Genomic DNA, 24849 nt, shown 5'->3' with positions numbered 1-24849 from the left:
TTTGCTCATCTATGAAACTGTCAGCAGCTGATATAGAGAGGATTTGTTCAAGCTAATAGAAGTTTTATTATGATGATGCTGTATGTTTATCTTCAATGCATTGTTCCTGTAATTAATTGTTTTATTATGCTCAGTACATTCTGTCTGTTGTAGGTTTATCTATATCATTTTCTTTGTTTCCCTATGGGGATCATTAAAGTTTCACATTAGGGTTTAACCAATACCATTCACTCCAAGTTTAGTCTGCCTGTGTGTGTGTATTCATTCATGTTTGTTTATGTTTATAGTCATGCTTCCTTAAGTGTGGTGTGTGTGTGTGTGTGTGTGTATTTGTATGCATTTATGTTTGATGATGGTCATGCTGCCTTGTGTGTAGGTATGTGTGACTGTAGTCATACTTTTTGAGGTGCGCGCGCGCGTGTGTATGCAGTTTATGCGTGTGCATGTATGTATTGTATGTATTTATGGATGAAGTAATGCAAGTACACTCGCAAATTGTGCACGATTTAAGATGATTTAGGACAACCTCCAACACTCTGGCGTGATCGTAGTCATACTGTGTGTTTGTGTGTGTATGTGTGTATGTGTGTGTGTACGTGTATGTGTGTGTTTGTCTCCAGCTCGCACTAGGTTGTGGTGCGTTATAGAGGGCTTCCTGCTGCATCCATCTCCGAAATTAACAACCACCGAATTGTCATTGCATATTGCAGGTACGTTTTCAGGGTAAAACAAGATGCAAATACAATGTAACTGTAAGCTAGTTTGGTCGAAGACGCTTTGTGCAAAAAAAAAAGGGTGTTAGCCAGTTAGCAGGCAGGCTAACTTTAGTAGTTCTGCCTTTGGCTATATGCGCTAGCTAGCTAGTAATCTAGGTTAGCTTTGTATTGTAGCGTGGAGGCGAGCTTCGATAGCTGCTTTTATGTTTAGCTAACGAGGCTGCCAGATGTCATCTAATATTTAACAGTTGAAGTTTGTTTTCATTTAACCACGGCGGTTTGTATGCACGAGAAAATTTGTGCATTTCGTGTAGATTTCTGTGCGGGAGTGGAGGGGCTAATGTCAACAGCTAACGCCAGCTAACGTTAGCTTGTCAGCGTTAACCTGTTCGCTTGTTGCTACGGCTAACGTTAGCTAGTTAGCCATCCTTTCACTCGAACTGACAGTTGCATTTGTGATTAACAGGGCGTTTTATTTCTGCAGTTACTACTGTCCTCCTCGTCGTGGGTCTGTTTAGCTCAACTTACAGTCAAAGAATCATTGGAGTTGCATGACCGGCCACCTACTGTGCAGAATACCCAAATAATATGACCTAACTAGTAGCTATCGGACTCGCGCACGGCACGTGCTGTCATTTGTCCAAAACAGGTGTTCCAGATGACGCACGCGATTGATTTGATTATTGGTTTGATGACTAATTGGCAGCTGGTCAGCTGTCACTTCTGTCACCCCCTAGCTACAGCTGTATGATTTGGCATCAAAATAAATTGAATTCATCAATACATAAAATAAAAACACTTTGTGCAACTGCATATTTAGCATTTACAAATGCTGTTGTGATTGATTTCAACAGGGTTTATCTGAGTGAGTGAAGTTGGTAGAAAAGCACCTCTTGAAGTCCCTCCCTCTCAGGACAACAAAGGCAGCTCCTTCAACACTTGAAAACAGTAGAGAAGCAGCTTGAAGCCCATCAGACTCATGACTGTTTGAAGGGAGGCGGCCCCACCGTGGCCCATGCACTGTACCCGTTTCCCTCCCTGTCCTCCTTATCCCTCAAGCTGACGCAAAACCCCAGACACCTACCCCCCCTCCCCCACCCCCACTCCCACCCCCACCCCATCCCCGGCGCCCCTCCCCCTCCCGTCATGGCGCCCGGCACGGAGACCGTGCACTACATCCACCTCCACAACTCCAGCCAGTCGGTGCTGGAAGCCCTGCGCACGCAGCGGCGCGAGGGCCTGTTCTGCGACGTGACGGTGCGGATACACGACGCCTCGCTGCGCGCCCACGCCTGCGTGCTGGCGGCCGGCAGCCCCTTCTTCCAGGACAAACTGTTGCTGGGACACTCCGAAATCTCGGTGCCGCCGCTGGTCCCCGCCGAAACCGTGAAACAGCTCGTGGATTTCATGTACAGCGGCTCCCTGGTGGTGCTGCAGTCGCAGGCCCTCTGCATCCTCACCGCCGCCAGCATCCTGCAGATCAAGACGGTCATTGACGAGTGCACCCAGATCATCTCTCAGAGGAAGGCGGCCGCCGGGGCGGCGGCTGCTGCGGCCGCCGCACAGGGGGGGATGCTCGGAGGAGTTCTCCCCAAACAGGAGGAGCGCGGCGGGGGCAAAGGGAGGGATAGCGGCGGCGGCGGCGGAGGAAGCTGTTCTGGTGGTTCTGCAGGTGGGGGTTATCCAAACTTCTCTAACTTCATGGCGGACTGCGGGGCTAGTAACATGGGCGGGGGGTTGGGGAGTCCCAACGTCAGCGTTAGCGAGAGCGGCCCCGGCCCCATGGAGCAAGCCAACCCCGTGGGCCTGATGGCGCTGGCCGACATGGGTCCCGGCTCCATGTGCGGGGCCGACGGGCTCGGCGCCGCGGCCGGCTCGGTGCTCATGAAGCAGAGCTCCAGCTGCACTCAGGACGTCAGGTACAAGCTCCGAGACCTGTTATCGCAGACCGCCAACGGAGCCAGCACCAGTAGCACAGGGAACCTGTCGGCGGGCTGCAGCTCCGGAGTGGGCAGCGTCGACAGCATCGGCAGGGACAGCCTCCGCGGGAACGCCACCGACCTCTCCGATGACCTGGTGGGGATGGACAGGTACAGCGAGGAGGAGGACATGGACGGACGAGAGCGGGGAAGAGACGGAGACCGAGACAGGGGGGCGGGACACAGCCGCAAGCAGAGGCAGCCGCTAAGACTCCAGGTAGGGGGATAAGGGGAAGGGTTGCCATGGTTACAGCTTTCAGGCATGCAGAGCTGCAACGGTTTGCTTTTCTTTCTTTTTCTGCTTTCCCTTCTCCCTCACTGCATTGGCGTATATCGCTGAGATGTTTCTGCACTTGACACAATTGAAGAGAAGCTGTCGTCTAAACTCAGTCTGTAATTGCCCAGTTGATATTCTATGGACTTCTGCATACCGGCTGTAGGTCATTAAACTTATTGGCGTCTGGGCGAAGGGCCGAGACCGTTTGATTTCTCCACTGCTCTTGTATATCTGCTGTCTTTTGACACCTATCGTTTCTCTGCTTCACTGTTGTAAGCATCATTTTTTCCACACTCCCTGAAACTAAATCGGGACCTTTGTTCCTAGGTGCTGGGAGGAGAGGGAGTGGTGGTGAAAGACGAAGGCGTGCAGGACACAGATGGGGCCGTCTACACCTTGGAGGACGGGAGACGGGACGGAGAGCAGGAGGGCTCCCAGGAATCCATGGCAGGCTTCGGACAGGTGGGTCAGAGCCAGTGAGAGGGACTGACTGAAATAACATCAGTCAGTCATAAAAGAAGTTACATGCTGAATTGAATGTATGAAGAAAAATGGAAAAAAAAACCTGCTTAGACAGACTGATTGCTGTCATGGATGTAAAGCTCACTACTGAAAACCCCGTGATTTATCAAACCGTTTACTTACAGAAAAGTATAGAACACATTGTAGTTTTTAAAATGTTGAGTCAGGATTTCAAGGTTGAGATTTTATTTTTCAGAAGTGTTCCAGAGGGAAACTTTACATTTTGGGAGTTATTCAGTTATCGTTTTGTTTAATTTCTGCTCAGTTCAGCCCGTGTCTCTGTCAACGAGTCCTGAAGTGAGTAGAGAGAGAGAGAGAGAGAGAGAGAGAGAGAGAGAAAAAAAGAAAAAAATAGTGGAGCGGATTTATGCCGCAGCCTACTGTACCCTGCAGACTACACAAGGAACATCTGCCACACAGTCAAAAGGATTCAGCTTAGCCTGTCAGTTTTCTCCAAAGTGCTGCACAGTAAGTCACGATCGGAAAAGGGAGTAATCCACTCAATTTAGGAGCTTTAAGAATAATGTTTCCATGCAGAGCGAATCATGTTATCGTCAGTTATAGCCCACAATGCATGAATTAGTCTGATGCCTTTTTGATCTCTGGGGAGTTCCTCTGTTTGGCTTTGTGTTTCACATGACATGGTGAGAAGCTGTTTCTGTTTCAAAATCAACTTCTCATACACGCTTCATTGTACGCTGCACTGTATGCTGATAGCGCTGCATGATTATGGCAAAAATGATAATCTCGATCATTTTGCTAAATTTTATGATCACAATTATTTTATCGCCCCTGTGCACCTTAACATATATTTTCACTTTTTTTCCCAATGCAGTAATTCTCAAAGTAGCAGCAGCTAAAAAAAAAGTATTGTTTTCACTTTTACTGCCTTAATATTATTATTCTAATAATAACTACTTTATTACTTTGGGGTGCAGCTACGACCCAAAGGCAAACTGTACAGAATCTGTACTTGTTTCTCGTCATCTCATGTTCACGTTTTCTTGAAAATCTTGAATATCTGGTTTAAAACCAAAGTATCTCCAAATGACAGGCGATGATCCACTTTTAGGAAGTAAAATAACGTTTCCCTGTTCAGACTCAGGAGGATTTTCCTCTCTAACAACAGACTGATTCATTCCTTTCCTCTTTGCTCGCTGCTACGTTTTCCCACAGATGCTCTTTGTAAGGTTTCCCTGTTTTCTTCTCCATCTGAACTTTCATTTTGGTCACATGATGCGCGTTGTGCATTTAAAGGTTGTGATTGGCCAGGTGGAATGGGAGCACTTGATATACCACACTGACAGTGGTGGAAGAAGTACTCAGATCTTTTACTTAAGTAAAAGTAGAAATACCACAGTATAAAAATACTCTGTTACAAGTAAAAGTCCTGCATTCAAAATGTTACTTAAGTAAAAGTACAAAAGTATTAGCATCAAAATGTACTTAAAGCAACAAAAGTAAAAGTCCTCATTATGCAGAATGGCCCATTTCAGAATAATACAGTATATATTATATTATTGAATTATAATTATTGATGCATTAATGTGTAAGCATCACTTTAATGTTGCAGCTGGAAAAGGTGGGGCTGATTTCCACTACTTTATATACTGCTGGGTAGCTTACAGTAATCTATAATAATACATCACAATTTATTAGTTGATTATATTTTGTATTAATAATCTGAATCTGCAAAGTAACTAGTAACTTAAGTTATCAAATAAAGGTAGTGGAGTAAAAAGTACAATATTTCCCTCTGAAATGTAGTGGAGTAGAAGTATAAAGTAGCATGAAATGGTAATACTCAAGTAAAGTACAAGTACCTCAAAATTGTACTTGTACAGTATTCGAGTAAATGTACTTAGTTACTTTCCACCTCTGCACACTGAGGCTCTCAAGGGAATTGACGATAACAGACACTTAAATATTGCAGAATTACATCGTTGTTAATTGTGGAATAATAAAATTGTGATATATTTGATTATGTAAGATTAATTATGAAGCCCTGTGTGCTGGGTGTAAAATGTTTAGTGACTCCATGCCTGGCAGGTAGGATGTGAAATTACCAGCAGCCAGATGCTGGTAAAGTCTGACTGTCGCTGACTACAAACTTTGTCTGTGTAGCACTTATCTGAAGCGGGGTTACAAAGTGCTTTACTGCAGTAAGAAACAACAGATGTTAGGAAATTACACTTGATAAAAGTGAACAGTGGCATAAAGGAAATGATAATAAAAGCAGATTAAACAAAATAAAAACAGCATAAGAGTCTTAAGGCGAGAGAGACCGTCTTTCGAGTTCGAGCCCCGACACACGAGCCCCCGCCCTGCCGAAGTGTCTGTGAGCAAGGCACCGAATCCCCACCAGCTGCTGTTCTGTAGCTGACCTCTGACCTCTGAAAGCCAACACAGTGCCAACCCATTTATACTCTGGAACCCAGTGCAGTATTCTCTAGATCTGTATAGTATATTTCTGTTTATTCTCTTTTGTTCAATTACCAACTTCCATAGCTTCCCTTCAGTGGAAAATACCTATTTCTTAAATCTCTATTTTAATTTTTTCTACACTATTTAGAATTTTTATATTCTACGTATATAAACTTTATTTTTATGCTACCTAAAAAAAAGAGGCATATTTCCTTAATTCCTACTTTAACATTTTTTAGATAATACTTTTTTGCATGTATTTTTATGTTTAGGGTGACCCATGGGAGAAACCCACCAAATCCTTGTATCTGCAGATTTACATGGCCAGTTCAACTAATTCTGATACTTGATTGATTGATTGATTGATTGATTGATTGATTGATTGATGTGTTTATTTGAGTGTCCTGCACCATTTATGGTGCCCAGCCCATATGGGCTTACAAGACACTAGACAGCAGCAACAGCCAGGATGGCCACATGACAAATCATAATATACATTTCCACAAATTCAAAAGGAAAACATTTCAAAAACATTCAGTTTCCATGACAGAAATGTCCTATTATGTGGGATACAGTGTTCTCTGTCTTAGTTGCCATGCATTTTCTATAAATAAAGACAAAAATCTCCTCATTAAAGAGCCAACTCAACATTTTACCTTCAGATAACCAAAACAAACCAGGGTTCTTCAACTGAATTTTTTCAAATAGATGATTCTTCAAATCACTGTACATGAGGCAGTGAAACACAAAATGAAATTCATCCTCAACAACACCAAGATCACAAAAAACACATAAACGCAGCTCTTCAGGAATACCTTTATATCTGCCTACCTCAACTGCCAGTGGTAAGGTGCTAAAACTAATTCTGATACTAAAACTAATTGTGATGAATACTTCGCCATGGACTCCCATCAGCCCTCTGTGTCTAGCAAATGTAAAAGTTCTCCTCCTTCCTTGTTGGCAGCCGTTGTTTGGATCTCATTACATTCCCTGCCTTACATTAGACTCTACCCACGCAGACACTTCTTCTTAAATATCTCCCCACAGATTGTACAGATGGCTGCAGACAGTAATGCGGCTTGACTGGTTGAACCGCACTGTACCAGTTCATCTCTTCTAAACGCTCACATAAGATGCAATCGAAGGAGGAGTTGGGAGTGGAAGTAGATTGTAAACGCAAAGGGTGAGGGATGAAAAATTAGGAGCGAAGAGGGTGCCGCCCCTATCTACACCTGAATCCAGATGGAGAGCGATATGACACACACACACACACACACACACACACACACACACACACACTGCGCTCTCTTCTCTCAGGGTATCGAACCCCCCGGAACGTGTGACATCCATGTTATCAAGAGACGATACTGCAAAACCACAGAGAGGCTCGTCTTGAAGTGGATCCAAGTCTGAAACGTCAGTCACATGAAAAGGATTCAGTCGGCCTATTAGAGTAGTCAGGAGTTTCACACACACACACGCACACACACATTTCATCAGAAGAGTCGAAGCACAGGAGCAGCTAAGAGCGACACCCATGGAGCAGGTGAGGTTTCGGTGTTACATCTGTTGTTTTTCGGGGGGAATTGAACCTGTGACCTGAGCCGCAAAGCCATATATAAGTGAGTGGGGAACTTTCTTCATATTTGTGTGTGTGTGTGTGTGTGTGTCTGTGTGTGTGTGTGTCTCTTCCAGGATTTCTATGACGAACAGGGCGTGTTCTCGGAGAGCTTCTGGCCCCAGAGCGAGCCTCCTCAGACCATGACCTTTAACCCCAGAGGAAGAGTCAACAAGCCCCTGACTCCGCCTCCAACCACTCAATCCATCAACAACCAGGTGGGTGCTATTGCTACATACATTTAGTTTGAAACTTGGATTTTCTGATTGAACGCGTTCTAGTAAACCGGTATTCAGTTAAAGGGGCGTTAAAGGAGAACGCTTATGTCATTTAGAGCAGTGATTCTCAACCTTTTTCATATCAAGGACCCCTAATTTAGTCCACATTAGGGCCTCGGACTCCAATTTGATTAGATTTTGTGTCTCGGACCCAAATCTGAGAATATTTTTATTGTCAGATATGATTTTGTCCAGAATCCCATGACTGTCTGTATTGCAGGTAGAGAGATAACAGAGAAACTACGATCAAAACAGTCATTCTTCTACATTCTCTAATGGTGTTGACTTCTTGTAAATTAAATAATGGTGAAGTTTAACAATTCATCAGTTTGCTGGGGACCCCCTGGAACCCCCTCAAGGACCCCTGGTAGTCCCCGGACCCCACGTTGAGAATCACTGATTTAGAGTTCTAGGCCGTTTATTTCTGTTGACATCTATTTTACATTCCCCCCCTTTTTAGTTTGTAACGTTTTTTTAAAATACCAACTTTGCGGTCACAAACCTAGCTTGAAATTAACTGCTGTCCCGGATAACAAAAGACGCCTCGAGTAAGAAGACATGGATGTGACAGTGAAGTTTTAGAGGCGACATGTTTTCTGAGGGATTATGTCCTGGTTGGAGGAGACTTCCATTATTTCTTCCTGTGGTGTCAGCTGAGTGGCGGGGGAGGCGGAGCGGAGCGTAAAATGAAAACACTCGACTCAGCTCAGTGAAATGAGGAGAAAACAGAAAGTTTGGCTTTGTGGTTACTGTGATGGATTCTCTCGCTCTGTGGAAGTTTGTTTTTCATACTGGACAAGAATGCAAATAGCTTCTTCTGAATCACGAAATTATCAGCGTAACACCACAATGGGCTATGGCAGCGGTTCTCAACCTTTTTGGCTTGTGACCCCTCAGGGTTCCTACGCAGGTCTGGAAAGTCTGGAAAAGTATTAAAAATGAATTTGATCATTTCCAGGTCTTGAATAGTTTGGGAATTTGAAAAAAATGTCTGGAAAAGTATGGAAAATGTTGCGGTTCAGGTCCGATACACACATAATTCTAGCTTTTATGTTGTTGTAGAGCCACTTTGAGTCCACAGTTTTTGTTGATGTGAAGAATAATGTTCAGATAGAGGGACGCTCTTATTACCCAGCCGCTGTCAGCATGCATTATATCAAATACCCACCAAAATCAAATCCGGTCAAGAACATGGGGTCTGGGAAAAATATGGAATTTTAAAATGGAAAGCGTGTAGGAACCCTGCCAATCATCTCACATATTCTGATATTTGTGGCTGTGAAGAACAATCTTCATCTATACAGTGATGTGACCTAGTTAGCAGGGGCAAGATGTCTGTCTGCGTAAATCATATTGAACACCAGACAAAATCTTCAAAACAAATCAAGGTCTGGAAAAAGAATGGAATTTTTTAACTGAAAATGTGTAGGAACCCTGACCCCTTAAAACGAAGCGATGCCTACTTACTAGGGATGGAACGATGTAACGAAATTCAGTATGTCGCAATAAAAAAATGTGACAATATGAATCGTGGGTCAGAAAAATGAATGGTGATATCAGCTCCATGTTATTCTGCTGTAGTAATCACAAATGTGACGCTTGACCATCACAGTTTCACAAGCTCTCCGTCCAAATCATATTATTGTCACTTTGTAATGACATTTTTAAATTGTTGTTTACATTCTAGCAGCCAATGGCATCGCTAGAAAGATTTGTGGCTCAGAAATAAAAAACATAATTCTGCACAGTCAGACTTTGTTTTCATTGAACCTTTATTTATTTAATCGCATCGTGGTTTTATCAAATCCTGAACCCCAAATCGCGTTTCCTGAGAGCAGCAGATCGTCCCATCCCTACTTGCGACCCCCCCAGCACACAGGGGCTCAACCAAAATATTATTTTCACTTTTCAAATTGTTTCATTTGATTAATTATCAGAGGAGGCAGAGAGGCTGAAACTATGCAGTATTTCACAAGAAAAAAGTACAAATTTTAGAAAAATCTGAAAAAATAGACATGATTTCCAACTCCAGATATTAGCAATGGTCATGGTTTTGAATCTGGTTTCTGACCAGTGTTGCACGGCATCACCTCTCTATACTCCATATCTCCTGTCACTCTCCAACAAAGCAGAAATGGATTAAAATGAATCTTAGAAGCATTGCATGAGGATTAAAGTCTGCATCCCCCCCCCCAGCTTCTGTTCCAGTACCCAGTGAGCCAGTCACAGCCAGCGCCGTTCTTTGTGAGCGGGCCCATGGGTGGGATTGACAGCATGGCGGGGTCAGAGCCCAGTCAACAGGCTCCGCCCCCGGCGCCGATGACCCCCGCCCCGGCCCCCTCCACCTCCTCCTGCTCGGCCGGCCCCTCCCCTTCCTCCCAGGGATCTGAGACCTCGTTCGACTGCACGCACTGTGGCAAATCGTTACGTTCCAGGAAGAACTACAGCAAGCACATGTTCATCCACTCCGGTAAGAAACTAAAAAATTTTGGGCATGAAAATGGAAAAAATTTAAGTGATTGAGTATCAGCTATTGGTAACTTAAGCCCTTTTCGCGCTGGACTAGTATTACCTGGGGACCTCTAGTAATTTGTAATAATTGCGGAGGTCATCTGTGATCTTTAGCGCTGCAACTAACGATTATTTTCATTGTCAATTAATCTGTCGATGATTTTCTCGATCAATCGATTAGTTGTTTGGTCTATAAAATGTCAGAAAATGGTGAAAAATGTGGATCAGTGTTTCCCAAAGCCCAAGATGACGTCCTCAAATGTCTTGTTTTGTCCACAACCCAAAGATATTCAGTTTACTGTCATAGAGGAGGAAAGAAAGCAGAAAATATTCACATTTAAGAAGCTGGAATCAGAGAATTTTGACTTATTTTTCTTAAAAAAAATTACTCAAACCGATTAATCGATTATCAAAATAGTTGGCGATTAATTTAATAGTTGACAACTAATCGATTAATCGACTAATCGTTGCAGCTCTAGTGATCTTAATCCCGTGCGAATCTGCCATGTCCGTAATTTGTAAAGTAAAAATTCCACCGCAAATTACCTACCATATTTCTCCAAACACAGAGGTCATGTGATAATATTAGTCCCGTGGGAATCAGCATCTCGATGAATTGGGGTCGTATTTTTTTTTTTCAAGGTTTTTTGTTTTCTCCGCGCCTTTTGTCTGCCTCTTTTCCGGTCGAGAATTACGGAGGCTGCGTTGGCAAATTATAAATGAACGTTTTGACAGCATTTTGGGTGCAAATACAGGAGGCTCATCTCACGCTACACAGCATGGAGACCCATTCACAGAAAGAGCAAGCTCAAATCCATCAGTAGAGCGAAACCTCGAAAGATGACGAGATGGATGACATCATATCCGGGGGATAATGTCAGTAAATTCGAGTAAAATACAGACTTCGCTTATCCCATGTGAATGCGCCACATGAAACACAGACGTGGGGGGGGTAATTTCTAAATCACATGAGGTCCCCAGGTAATACTAGTTCTGTGTGAATAGGGCTTATAACACAAAAATATTAGTATCGGCCTTCATAAACTCACATCGGTCGATCCTATCCCACTCAGCAATTTTACGTTGATTAGACGTTTAAAACACGTCTAAATGGCCCAAAGCCGTCTAGGATAAATTAAGTTTAAATGGGGTTGAAAAGTGAAAGTTTATTAGATGTCTACGTCTTAGCTTGGACGCAATGTTGAAATTACTTCTTGTGCTCAGATAATTATCTTGTAGGCTCGTCTACAGGACTTCTCCGGTGCATATTTCTGGTATTTACAGATGTTTATTCACTGTAATAATGTATTTACTGCTTGGTCTAAAATAGGTCCATACATAGCCGTGATGATCCTGGGCTATATGAGAGCTAAAGCATAGACGAGACGTTGAAATCACGTCTTTTGCTCAGTGGGTACTTTCCACCCTGTGAAAAAGAAAATTATTCAGAAAAAACTGACAATGCTAAGTGCTTTCTGCTCTGCTTGTGTGTGTGTGTGTGTGTGTGTGTGTGTGTGTGTGTGTGTGTGTGTGTGTGTGTGTGTGTGTGTGTCTGTGTGTGTGTGCGCGCCTGCAGGTCAGAAACCTCACCAGTGCTCCATCTGTTGGCGCTCCTTCTCCCTGCGCGACTACCTCCTCAAACACATGGTGGTGCACACCGGCGTCAGGGCCTTCCAGTGCTCCGTGTGCGGCAAGCGCTTCACCCAGAAGAGCTCGCTGAACGTGCACATGCGCACCCACCGCGCCGAGCGCACCTTCCAGTGCACCGTGTGCCACCGGGCCTTCACCCACCGCACCCTGCTGGAGCGCCACGCCCTGCAGCACGCCCACCACGCCCCGCAGGGCCAGGCGCAGGGGCGCGGCGCCGACATGACCTCACCTACCAAGCACAGCCCTCCGGCTCTGGGAGGGCCCTCAGGTATGGCCGGCACGGCTGGCATGGTCGGCGGTATGGCCAACATGTCCAGCCACGGAGCCTCCTCCACCTAGAGAGGGAGAGAGAGAGAGAGGGAGAGAGGGAGAGATCAGTGCGCCCTTTCCTTTATTTGGTCCTAACAGCCTTGTTGATCCTTTGTGCCGACGTCCAGAAGGTTTGGTGTGGTGTGAACGGGGCTTTACAGGTTCCCACCGGTTTGATTTGGCTGCACCTTTCACCAGGGTTCCTACACAGGGCCTTCAAAGTCTGGAAGTATGGAAATTAATATCAATTTCTAGGCCTTGATGCATTTTGGATTTGGACAAAAAAAAACAGAAAAAATACATAGAGACATTTTATGTAGTTGCAAGACCCACTGTCACATCTTGTGTTGTGATATTTGTAGCTGTGAAGAATAATCCTCAGCTTCAGAGCGATATGGCCTATTTAGCGATCGTATACCATGTTGAACGCCCACCTTGAATCTGGCTAAGAAATTTAATGTTTTGAAAAAAAAAAAAAAGCAGTCTGGAGTTTTGAAGTGTAGAATGTGTGGGAACCCTGCTTCAACGAGACCAGGGAGTCACCAAAGAGGTTAGGAGTCAGGAGCGGGGGCCATGGGATCGGGTGAGGAGAGCTGCAGCGATTCTAGGTGGAGGGAGGGAGGGAGGGAGGGGAGGGAGGGGAGGGGGTGGGTGGGTGGGAAAGGGAGGGGGGCGGGGGGGGGTGTAAGGAGATACAGGTGGGGGGAATGGGATGGGGAGGGGCGGGGGTGTGGGATCAGGGGGTTCGATTCCCTTAATTCTGAATCAATTCAATTCGATGTTATCGTGTTGGAGGGGAAAGTCTCCTCGCAGCCGAGTGCATGAAATCAAATACATAAACAATATAAAATATACAACAAATATACAACAGTACAGAAAACAGCACAAGACACAGGAGTCATATCGTCCTCTTAAGTGTGACATCATCTTCCCGCCCAAATAAGGGATTCCGGATCCCTGTTAGAATGAATAGGGGTGTAAAATGATGTTAATGCCTTTAACTGCATCCAGCGCTTATACTGACTATTTTTGCTTTTGGGGTTTTCCTCTATTATGCATTTCTGTATTTGTTGAGGTGATTCTGATGATTTTGAAGCTGCAATGAAAAAAATATATATAAAGCCAGATAACACAACAGCCGCAAATATGTAATAACTTTGTCATATGTAATTTCTACTTACATTATTTCACCCATTTTAAGAACAGAAATGTTGGCAAACAGGATCCAAAAATCCCATTCGTTTGGATGGAAAAAAATGGATCTGGATAGAATCTGAAAGCTCCGAAATGACGACAACACTTGAGAGGAAAATATTAAGAACATCCATACAACAGCATTAAAATACAAAGCACTATCTGCACTTCATGTAATGACAGAGGCTTCGTTCTCTGTTTCTGTATAGATTGAATACAAGAACCCGGTTTTTGAATAAATGCACTTCCTGAATTGATTGAACTGAGCGTGAATCGACCCCCCCCCACCCTGATCAGGGGCGAGGCAGAGGGGCAAAGAAGGGTGCCGACGAACGAGGCGATGAAGAGGGAGAGTAGTCTAAGCAGAATTAGAGTACTGTAGAGAGGAGGGGGGGTGGGGTGGGGGGGGGTGGGGGGGCAGGAGGAGGCGTGATGCACAGCGGAGTGAATGAAATTCACCATCATCCATCAGACAGCTTTGTAACATTTCCCACAGGCGCCACCGGACGGCCCAGGATCATATACCTCGAACCAGGATGAGCTGCGGCTCACAGTCAGAGACACTACTTTCTCATTTGAAATGTTTGGGAAACATTTCAGCATGTTTTACACTCACACACACACACACACACCTACAATTACCTCGGTGGTCCAAAGACAGGCATTATGCTTCACATATTTTAAGCTACATCAAAAGAAGAAACAGTGAAAAACTAAAGCGAAGATAGATCCGTTTACTTTTTGAAACCTTACTAAAGTAAATCTATGTAAAGTTCCTGTACATCGCTATAATGCTAGGTTTGTTATTTGTCGCTCATGTGATTCTTTGACGCAGAAATAAGGCAAAACATTTGAAAGAACTTTTTAAAGTGAAAGAGCCATTCAAACCGAGTTAAACTTGGTTGAATAATCAAGACAAATCAGTGATTTTTATCAGGATTTTTATTGAGTGTATGTTTGGTTGTATTTGTCTTTTCGGGCTCTGGTCAATAAATGGGAAATGTTTGTTGGTAAAAAATAAAAGCTTTTCTCGCAGCGCTCTAATAAACTTTTTTTTATTATTTTAGTCAAACTAAATGAATCATGAAAATGTACAATCACCCCAACAAGTTTTGACAAAGTCAAACTCGTGATAATGTTAATTATCACATTAATATTTATTACAATTTGATCTCTATGCACAATTAAGTTTGCACATCATGTTACTTAGACCTAGATGTTGTTTTCCCTGAAAGTATTTGGCCTAAGATATTTGTTTTCTTATTTCACACCTGAGAGGTGATCTTAAAAAGTCTTTACTTGTCCCTGTTGTTTTGCTAATTTTTCTTAATGTTCATCAGTCCAAGCATTATATGGTATTCAATAGTGTACTTAAGCTTTTTAAGAGCCTTCTAATTGGCGTTGATACATCAGTTGACTTCCCTAACAAGTGAGACATTTTTTGAGACCGAGAGGTTTGACTGTTTGTGAAAGGCAAAGTGAGAAGTGAGATGATTTGAGTAAAATATCACTTTAGTCGAGACTTTTTCATCTGAAGCAGTGAGTCCAGCAGAGTGTGAGATTAAAATCCTTTCTGTCTGGACGTCACTATAAATATTGACATAAAATGTCCCATTTTAAATGTGGAAAAACTGCTTGTTTACACGGAGCAGGCCTCGCAATGTGCCGCATTGGTCTCTTAAGATTACGACCTAATTTGCATACGGAGTAGCTGTCCGTTTCATCAGCGCTGCAGATGAAAAAGACGAAATTGTTTTTAAGTGTAGCTGGACGGAGACTCTGCCAACTCACTGTTAGGCTCTGCGCTTAATATACATTTTGTGGAACACCAAACTTTTAAAGCTTTTTGGGAAATATTTACCTCATTTGCCAATTGCCAACACCATGCTCTGGTCTACCTTTGGTAAATAAGCAGTATTGGGCTGTTTCAGAGGTTTGATCTATCCTCAGCAGTGGAAGTGGTTTTGGTGCATTTTGTCTGAGGCGGACCCTTGTACAGTACTGTAATATGTGTGCTTTGAAGCCATGTCAGCGCATTGTAACGTACTGTGTAATGCCTTTTTGTTTTCTGTTGTTTTTTTTTCGGGGAGGGAAGGTGATAATTGTTCTTTTTTTACATTTACTATTTCTTTAACAGAGGTTAAATATGTCAGAAGAAAAAAAAAGTCATTTTATAAAAAGCACTTGTCATCGTAAACCACATCTTTTATGTATAAAAAGACTAAAGGCATGATTTAACTTTTTATGAAAACTTAGATGTCGTACTCAATGAATTAATTGAATTTTAAAACAAGTGATTTCAAAGATTTCTTTCTCCAAATAAAGTCTTCTATGGCTCCAAGCCAGCTGGTTGTCCTACATCTGAATTTTTCACTGGAGGGGAAGTGGTGATGTCACAATGCTGCTGTTACAGGTGAAAGATACATAACTGCAATTTTGTTTTTTTGTTTTCTTTCTTGAAATGAAAAGTTACATGTTTTCCCTTTGGTTCTCAAAAGCTGTTAAAACCCAATTGTTTGTTCTTTTAACACAAAACGCATTAGTGTCAATGAGAAAATAAGCTTTTTCTTTCCTTATTCCTCAAAAATTTACCTTTTTTTTTTTTTTTTTTTTTTACATGTTTTTTGTCTGACAGCGACACTGTAGGTTCTTTGTCGACACTCATCTGACAACAGAAAAGTCTGTTTTGAACATTTTAATTAATCAATATCTAGGTATTCTCTTATCACAATTCCGCGAAAATCCTAACAAATTTATCACAAAGACGACACAAAAGCTCTCTTTTCTTAAAGGCCCATAGATAATCTTTTCTGTGCAGCTCCAGCCTTTGAAGGCCTGGCTGGTAGTGGCTGAACTCTGGCCAGAAGGCATCTGTTACTCAACAACATCTGTTCCTGTTACTCTCTTTCTCCCAGCATGCCGAGGGACACGCAGGCTCTCCCAAGGGTGGCCTTTTGTGTGCCCCATTGTCAATTCCATCATTGTCTGCTGAAGTCTGTTCCCATGATGCCGTGAGGTTATAAACCCCTTCAGAGGCCGGGCTGATGATTTACAGTTATTTGTGTCTAAATACAATCGCGGTCTTTGTTTTGCAATTAAAAAAAGAAAACCGAAGGAAATTTTTAAGAGGCAATTGTTAGAAAACGGTAAAATGTAAACTGGAAAATGTAAAGTTTGTTATTTTTTCTTTTCTTTTTTTTTACATGAAGCTAGTTACTGAATTTAGACACGACAAAACTTTACTGCAGTAAAAAGAAAAACCCCCAGCCTCCGGAGGGAAGTTGTTTTTGGTGTAAAGAGGAAGGCTGAAAAACCCCGGAGATGCTGCAGAGTGTTGGACGTTCAGTAGGCGTCACTTTACATTTATCTGAATTTTAGAGGCATGAATTACCTGACTTGTTCTTTAGCAGAAGAAATAGGAGTGGTAAATCTAGCGTAGGGACATTGTTTTTTATGAATAGGCCCCCTCTCCCGTCTCCAGGGAGACACTTTCAACTTCTGGCAGTAGCCAACAGTGTCGGCATAGAAAAGCCCACTATGGGGTCGCCAGGGGAAGACAACAGATGTTACTGATTAACTTTGCTCACAGACCCCTAAAGAAGTGTTTCAGAGTGCCTGCAGATGGACAAAACAAAGTTGCACGCAATTAAATTTCACGTTTAATAATATTTATTTGGAAAAATAGTCTTGGCTAATTCCTTCATTCAAAAACAGTAAAGGAGACGGTAACATAATAACAATTTGTACAATCCCTCTTAAATAACATTTCTTAAAAAAAAGTCCCATTGACCTGAAGTGCCTTTGCAAATATCATCATTAAAAAAGCAACTTAAATAATCATAACAAACATCACAAATATACAATACAAAATAAAAATAACACAAAATCATTAAATTAACTTAAATTAAATCATAATTTTAAATCATAACTTTTTTCTTGTTTCTTTTTTCTTTTTTTTACAAAAGGACAATCTGTATCAAAACGAGCAATTTTTTTTTTTTTTAATTAAGACAAAGTTTTCATGTCCAAAAAAACAATACTATGTCATAAATGGTTTTGGAGGGCTTAGGGAAAAAACGCACTTCAGTTAACACAGTGATCAAGTATACATACAGTCTTCACAGGTCTAGTTTTGGGTGCACAGCCCATGTGAACAGCCTCGTGAAGAACAGGCCAGTATGGCCAAACATCCACCGTTTGATGCAGTTCCTGCGCTCAGCAACGGCGTGTGGGTTAGAGAAAAGGCCCGGGTGCAAATGTTGCAAAAAAAAAATAAAAATACCTCAGCGTTTCCGTTTACACTGGCTGAAATCGTTAACGTCGCACGTCATCCCCGCGTGACAGTGTCCAGTTTTCGATCTTGTTACAAAACCTTTTTTTTTTCTTTTTTACCCTCCCCAACCCAATAAAAGCCAGAACAGAAAGCCAAGTGACGGTTTTACTTTGAAAGGTAAAACGTTTTTTTTTTTTTTTTGTTTGTTTTTTGCCCCGCCAGTTCTTATCCCACAGGCCGCCGCTGCCTGCGCTTAGTTTCCAGTAGAGAACCAGCTCACTCTGAATATCAGTTAAACGTCTCAGTATCAGCAGCAGTCTCAAGGCGGGACACCTCCCCCTAGGGTTAGAGCAGCATTTGAAGGAGTATAAAAACTCTCCCATAGAGCAAATGAGCAACGGGCAGCCCATTGGTGGCTCGTTACACCTGCAGAGACACAAACAGACAAAAGGAAACCAGCCATTAGTGTTTGTGTGCCAAATGTCCCGGGACAGAAGCCGTGTCTACACAGTGATGTCGAGGGAAACAAAGTGAAGCAAAGCATTCGAGACTCACCTCAGTTGCAATTATACATTCGTCCTTTTCCTCTGACATCACAAACACAGATTTGTACTTGGTGTCCGCACATGCAGACATTTCTGGAGCTTTCTTTTCTGATGCATCGCTTTGGGAAGAAAGAAGAAGAAGAAGAAAAACAAGATGTTAGCCTCGTGGCACGCAACGCTCAAGATGCAACGTTACATTCCGATTTTTTTTTTTTTTTTTTTTCATTCAGAAACATTTACCTTTTTAAACGTTTGCTGCGTTTCTCCTCAAACTCGAACGAGTCCAGGGATTGGCACTTGTCCTCGCAGGCCGCCTCCAGCATGGCCTCTTTGGCCGCCTGCTCGTAGTTGACCTCGTGAACGAGGTTGTAGTCCGCAGGCAGAGGGCGGCTCTTGTAGCCGCTCCTGCCCGGTGAAGATCCTTCGTCAGGGTCGCTGCAGAAGTCCATCTTCTTGTTGATGTTCTTGACGCCCGGCGTGGGAACCACGCTGACCGCAAGGTCCCTGTCACTGCGGTGACAGTTGTTGGTCAGGTTATTTATGGTTTCTCCCTCACCGCCGGCGTCTCCTTGCCCGCCGCGCTGGGCCTTAGAACGGAAACATCCGACCAGCACGGCGCATCCGGCCAGCAGCAGCAGCACCAGCGCCACGCCGGAGCCGACCGCCATCCAGGGAACCTCTGTCCCGCGGATCGCCGCGTGCTCCGGCAGTAAGAACTGACAGTTTCTGCCTCCGTAGCCGGGGACGCACGCGCAGACGTAGCGGTTGTTCCTCTCGTGGCAGGTGGCGCCGTTGTGGCAGGGGTTGTGTTCGCAGCGGCTGATGGGAGAGCTGCAGTTGCGGCCCGTGTATCCCGGCGGGCAGGTGCAGGCGTAGCCGTTGGGACCTTCCTGGCACGTGCCGCCGTTCTGGCACGGGAACGCCGAGCACTCGTCCCCGGTGTGGTCGCAGTTCATGCCCGTGAAGCCGTCCGGACACTGACACAGGTACGAGTTGACGAGGTCCACGCAGCGCGCACCTGTGAGCAGAGGAGAAGCCTGGGATCAGTATGTGGTCCATAAGACGGGGGGGGCGGGGGGACAGACTGAAGAGGACGCTGCACATCCACCAGACTGAAGACAAATTCTACAGGATTGTGTTTCTTACCGTTGGAGCAGGGGCTGGAGGTGCAGTGGTCAATCTTCTTCTCGCAGTTGAACCCGGCGTACCCCGTGGGGCACTGGCAGTAGTACCCCCCGTCGGGGTTGTCGGCACAGCGGCCGCCGTTGAAGCAGGGCCCGTCGGCGCACGTCATGGCGCTCAGCTCGCAGTTGTTGCCATAGAAACCGCGAGGGCAAGTGCAGGTGTATGTGTTTTCCAAATCCTGTGGGGGGGGGGGGGAAAACCAGAACAGACTTAACATCAGAATCCTGGTGTCATGGCTTTGCATTAATGCAGTTTATCGTCCTCAATCCTGATGGAAATTATAACTGCTACAATCTGTACATTTATTACACCACCAGTCAAAAGTCTGGACCCACCTGATTGAATGTACTGTGTTTTTTATCGTATTAAACCCATTTTGATCTAAAGGCTTCTGCTTAAATGCTTGAAATGTGTTTCTTAGACAAATAAAAATAGTGAAGTTGATGCTATGTATGAATTTCTTTCCAAAGCCTTTGCCTTTCCATCAAGGCAAAAGGCAGCCACTTTAAAGAATCTAAAATATAAGATAGTCTTGATTTTTTGGGCTGCTGCATAATTCCATTTGTGTTATTTCATAGTTTTGATGTCTTTACTATTATTCTAAAATGTGGAAAATAGTAAAAATAAAGAAAAATGTGGTGTGTCCGAACCTTTGACTGGTAGTGTACATGGATTTCTCTAATTCCACTGTATATTGTTCTTGTAATATATGTTTTTTTAAAGATAATTTGGGGAGCTTTTCAGCTTCAGTGGATAGTTTACAGTGGAGAGAAACAGTAAAGTTGGGGAGCGAGAGAGACGAGGGACTGACATGCCGCAAACGTCCCAGGACCGGATTTGAAACCCGGGACGCCGCTGTTTTCACGTAACGCTCTTTTCTTTATCCGACTCGAGTCACCAGCAGGATGCCCGTTCTTTCTTGCCATGAGTCTGACAAAGAAGAAGAAGAAAAAAAACAAAAAAAAGATACTACTTACAGTGCAGCTTCCCCCGTTGCGGCAGGGGTTTCCGGCGCATTCGTTGACCTCGAGCTCACAGCTGGCCCCAGTGAAGCCGGGCCGGCAGGAACAGGTGTAGCTCCCCTGCCCAGTGTTGCTACAAGTGGCTCCATTCATGCAGGGCTTGTGGTGGGTGCAGTAGTTGAGATCTGGAGAGACACAGCGGCACATGTGGATTAGCCGCAGCAGAACACATGGCAGAACAACAGCGGCGGCGACAGAAAGTCTTTTTTGTCTTCCTGCACACTCTGCTCTTTCTCTTCTTCTTCTGTTTTTTTTTTCTCTCTCTCCACCTCCTGTCCTCGATGTTTATCTCGACACATGCACCGAATTCTTTTTTTTTTTTTACCAGTGTCAATGCTCTTGTGTGTTTGCATCTACCTCCATCTTTTTTGACCCCACTTCTATCTCATTATTCTCTCTCCCATCTTTATCTTTTCTATCTCCCATCTACCTTTTTTTTTTTACATATATATTTATTTTTACTTTATTAAACAGTTTTACAGTGGAGAGAGACAGGGAAGAAGGGGGAGACAGCGTAACAAAGATCCCAGGCCGGATTCAAACCCACAACTTTTGCAGGTACACCTTGCCAACAGGACGTCCCATCTCTCTCTCCTTCACTGCAAAAAAATCTCCATCTTAACAAGTCATTTAGACTATTATTGAGTCCTGAAATCGTAATTTTCTTAAAATAAGTAAAAAAAAACGGGCCGATGGGGTTCGATAACTTCACTTGTTTCCAATGCAAACCAACTTGTTTCAAGAATTTTGTAGTGATCTGCCTTATTCTGACTGGTTTCAACCTACTGACACTCATTTCTAGAAAATCCAGAAGAATTTTTGTCTTGGTTTAAGAAGAATAAGGTTTGACGGCTGAATTTGAGACTCAATAACTCATTAAGATGGATGTTTTTTTTGCTGTGTTTCCTTTCTGTCTCTCTCCACCTCACCCCCCCACCTCCCACATCTCCCTCTCCTCACCTTGGTTGCAGAACAGCCCCCCCCAGCCCTCCTGACAGTTGCACTGCCACGGCTGCTGGCAGGTCCCATGCAGGCAGCCCGGGTAACGAATGCACTCATCACAGTAGCGGCCTTTGAATCCCACTCTGCACCTGTTGTTGTCCAATTAGGGAACACCGGTCAGTCCACTCACATTACCTCATATGTCCCACTAATTAATTAATGCCTCTCTTGTTCGGAGAGGGGGGGGAGGGGGGGACGGAGGTCAGACTGGTAAACTTACTTGCACTCTCCGGGTTTCTCGCAGAAGCCGTGCTCATCGTCACACCCCGGCAGGCAGATTGCTGCACAGAGAGAGAGAAGAAAAAACACTTTTAAGAAACATGGAAGCACAAAACAGCTAAAGCATATGTTCTTTGTTTAGTTTGGCTTTGGGGGAAAAGAAAAAAAACTTAGCACTTAAATCCCAACAAATTCATTAAAATAAAGGGAGGGGCTCCTAAACCCATTAGCTGTTACCTAAAACTCAATCTCCTTATCACCGTGGAAGAATTTTCTGCTTAACATAGTGCAGAGACAAAGGAGGGTGTGTGTGAGTGTGTGTGTGTGAGAGAGAGAGAGAGAGAGCACACACACACACACACACACACACACACACACACAGCACAGCATCCCCCCCTCCTCACCCCACACCCTCTTTTTTTCTTCTTCGCTGTGGGTCAAAACTCTTTTATTCATTCTGTGCACACACACGCACACACACACACACACACACACACACACACACACACACACACACACAACTCCCCTTAATGTCTCGGATTGGGGCAGATAAGAGTGGACAGCTGGCGAGTGTGTTGCCAGTGCGCGACAGCTGCTCCATTGTCTCCTCTCTGCCGGCAGCTGCCCACTTCAAACAATACCTCCCCCGCCTCAGCCAATCAGCGCCCAGCCCTCTCCGAGAGTAACGAATCGGAAGGTAGCATGTAAATTTATGGCACGCGTGAGATTATTCCCAAAAACTTTCCTTAGAATAAATCAAGTGGTCGTGTGTGAGGGGAGGAGGGGGGGCGTGTGTGTGTGTGTGTGTGTGTGTGTGAGCGCGCGCGTGTGGTGTTTACGCACAAGTTGCTTTCTAACGGCAGCCACTGGATCTGATCAGGTCCAACATAGAAAATAACTTTTTCTAGACGAGCTACAAAAACACTTTGCATCATCCTCAATAAACAAGATTCCTATAATATTCCTATAGGATCTTATAGTGTGAATAGTGACTTTATAGTGACTTTGTCGTACTTAATGTGATTTTATATACCATAGTATAACTGTAAACCCTATATTCCTTTAAGGATTTGCTGTAATATCCGCATAGTATCCTAGAATTCACTATTAGAGTTCTCATATATGTTTTACTTCCCACCCTCCACCTAAATGTAATAAACAATAAAGTTTTTCACTCACGTTCAGTGCAGTACTGGCCCTTCCACCCGGCGTCGCACACTATCTCCCCCCGCTCTCCACAGGTGAAGTGGCCGAAGGCGTCGTCTCTCGGCCGGCAGAACACCGAGCATCCGTCCCGTAGTAGTGCTCGTCGCAGACAAAACGGTACGAGTACTTCAGCTCCGTCCTCCCGCCGGTGTGCAGGTCCTGGGACCATTCCTCTCCCACCGTCAGATGCCGCTGGGTGGTCATGGTGCTGATAACGCGGTCTGGGTTCTCTAAAGTGTGTGTGTGGGGGGGGAGATGGGGGTGTGAGTTTGTGGATATTGGGTAAATTTGTAGTAAAATAGTGTACCGTTGAACGGGCAGTGTGTCTGTTTCCTACCTGTGGAGAGGTCGTCTTTGGAGTCGGTGTGTAATGCCTCAATGATCAGCGAGAAGGTCCCCTGGGAACACAAATGGCTTCATGAGACAGGTGGCCAGCGGAGATGTGGCGATAACATTAAGCAAAGGCCCGAGGCGATTGTCCCATACACTCTCTGTGGTGAATGCTGTTTCAAACTGCCTAACCTGATCCGGGAAACAAAACACCGACAAGCTGTATGCACTCTGAGCCCCGCATTGTGGTCAGAAAACGTTCCACTGTGCGTTTTTACGCACGGATTACGCACAGATTTACCAAAAAAAACGGCGCGATTTCGCTATTACGCTCTGGGCTGGGCATGAATGACTCGAAGCAAAGCCACAGTACTTACCGGCCACGTGAAACCGAAGTTAATCTTGATCGGGTTGGTGAATGAACTCTCCGGGATGACTTCGGGAACCTGGAAGGAGTTGGACCCGAGGACGGGCGTCACAGCGCCGCCGTAGTTGCACGGTGGCTCCGGGGAGGCGTTGGGCTGGTAGTGCTTCAAACAGATCCTGAAGAAGGTTTTACATTCGCACTGCTGCTGGAAGGACGAGGCCAGTCCTCCCTTACAGCAGTTTTTGTTGCCCTGTACTCCTTTCTTGTTTAGGAACTCCTGCAACTTCAGTTCAAAAACTCCCGAACAAAACCCCTGTCGAGGAAAACACTTTATTAGCAAACACTATGAACACAGGAGGGGGGGCGGGGGTGTGTGGGGGGGTACTGATAGTTCATTGTTTGGAAGAGATGGAGATTCAGCATGCATCTTACCTGGCACAGCAACATGGACATGACGGCAAGAGTCAGAAGGATGACGCGCCCCATATTAATAAATACATAATAAATAATAAATAAATAGTAAAATAAAAAAGTCTCGGGGCTCAGCTTGTCCTCAGGATGCCTCCGTTCAATCCCGTCCGCAGCGCTGAGGAAGATGCATTGAGCACGTTTCTCTTCTCATCAACTGCTGGTGGCAGCCACGCCGTTTTCATTCATGTCCCGAGGAACAAAAGGATAAATCCCCAACTTTTAAAGAAAAAAAAAAGAGAGACAAAACGTGTGAACTTGGTGCGAGTGCGGTGGGAAATAAATAAAAAAAAAAAAGTCCTCCAATTCCGTTAGAATGTGATAATCCAGTGGTGAGCGTGTAGAAAAGTCGTTGGTTTCGGTTCCTTTTGAAGAAGGTGACAAATTTAGGAAGTCGCTTTTTGTGTTACGTCTTGGTCTAACCAGGACAGATTTGTCACTGGTCCAACATGCTTCCTTCTTCCTTCCAATGTCTTTCCTCACTGTGAACTGTGCGTCTGTCTCCAGCCAAGGCCGCCTGCAGCCTGTTTTATACGGCCTGACACATGCTATGGTAATAACATGCAAATGACCCCCCCCACCCCCCCAATCTGGCCCGGGTCTCCACAATGGGATCCCACCCCAGTACCCCAGTAGCCTCCGCAGCCCCAGCGCGCAGGACAGTGTGTGTGTGTGTGTGTGTGTGTGTATCTGAGCCCAAAATGGAGTTGTGTGTGAAACTATTTCGGCCAAATAAGAAATGAACTTTTGAAAA

At 44.5% G+C, this 24849-nt stretch overlaps 2 protein-coding genes across 2 annotated transcripts; one reads left to right on the top strand and one right to left on the bottom strand.

The window, feature by feature from the left end:
• Positions 1-645: 645 nt before the first annotated feature.
• Positions 646-12314, top strand: zbtb45 (zinc finger and BTB domain containing 45). Its single transcript, XM_071540601.1, has 6 exons — positions 646-710; positions 1571-2912; positions 3300-3434; positions 7614-7754; positions 10011-10284; positions 11902-12314. Exons 2-6 carry the CDS (start codon positions 1863-1865, stop codon positions 12312-12314), a joined length of 2013 nt encoding a protein of 670 aa, XP_071396702.1. The 5' UTR covers positions 646-710; positions 1571-1862.
• A 5857-nt stretch (positions 12315-18171) lies between these two features.
• LOC139661999 (delta-like protein A) lies at positions 18172-24146 on the bottom strand. Its single transcript, XM_071540600.1, is given in 12 exon segments — positions 18172-18177; positions 18307-18415; positions 18537-19314; positions 19443-19659; positions 20459-20628; positions 21464-21594; positions 21726-21786; positions 22904-23017; positions 23020-23160; positions 23268-23328; positions 23638-23940; positions 24060-24146. Coding segments are annotated over 12 exon segments (2145 nt in total). The 5' UTR covers positions 24114-24146.
• Positions 24147-24849: the final 703 nt, after the last annotated feature.

Source organism: Centroberyx affinis, unplaced genomic scaffold (genome assembly GCF_046629955.1).
Source record: "Centroberyx affinis isolate AG114_WGS23_722 - 3 ecotype Tasmania unplaced genomic scaffold, CSIRO-AGI_Caff_v1 ptg003695l_1, whole genome shotgun sequence".
Taxonomy (NCBI): domain Eukaryota; kingdom Metazoa; phylum Chordata; class Actinopteri; order Beryciformes; family Berycidae; genus Centroberyx; species Centroberyx affinis.
Note: the sequence above shows the minus strand (reverse complement) of the source record. Positions and strands in the feature narration are given on the sequence as shown.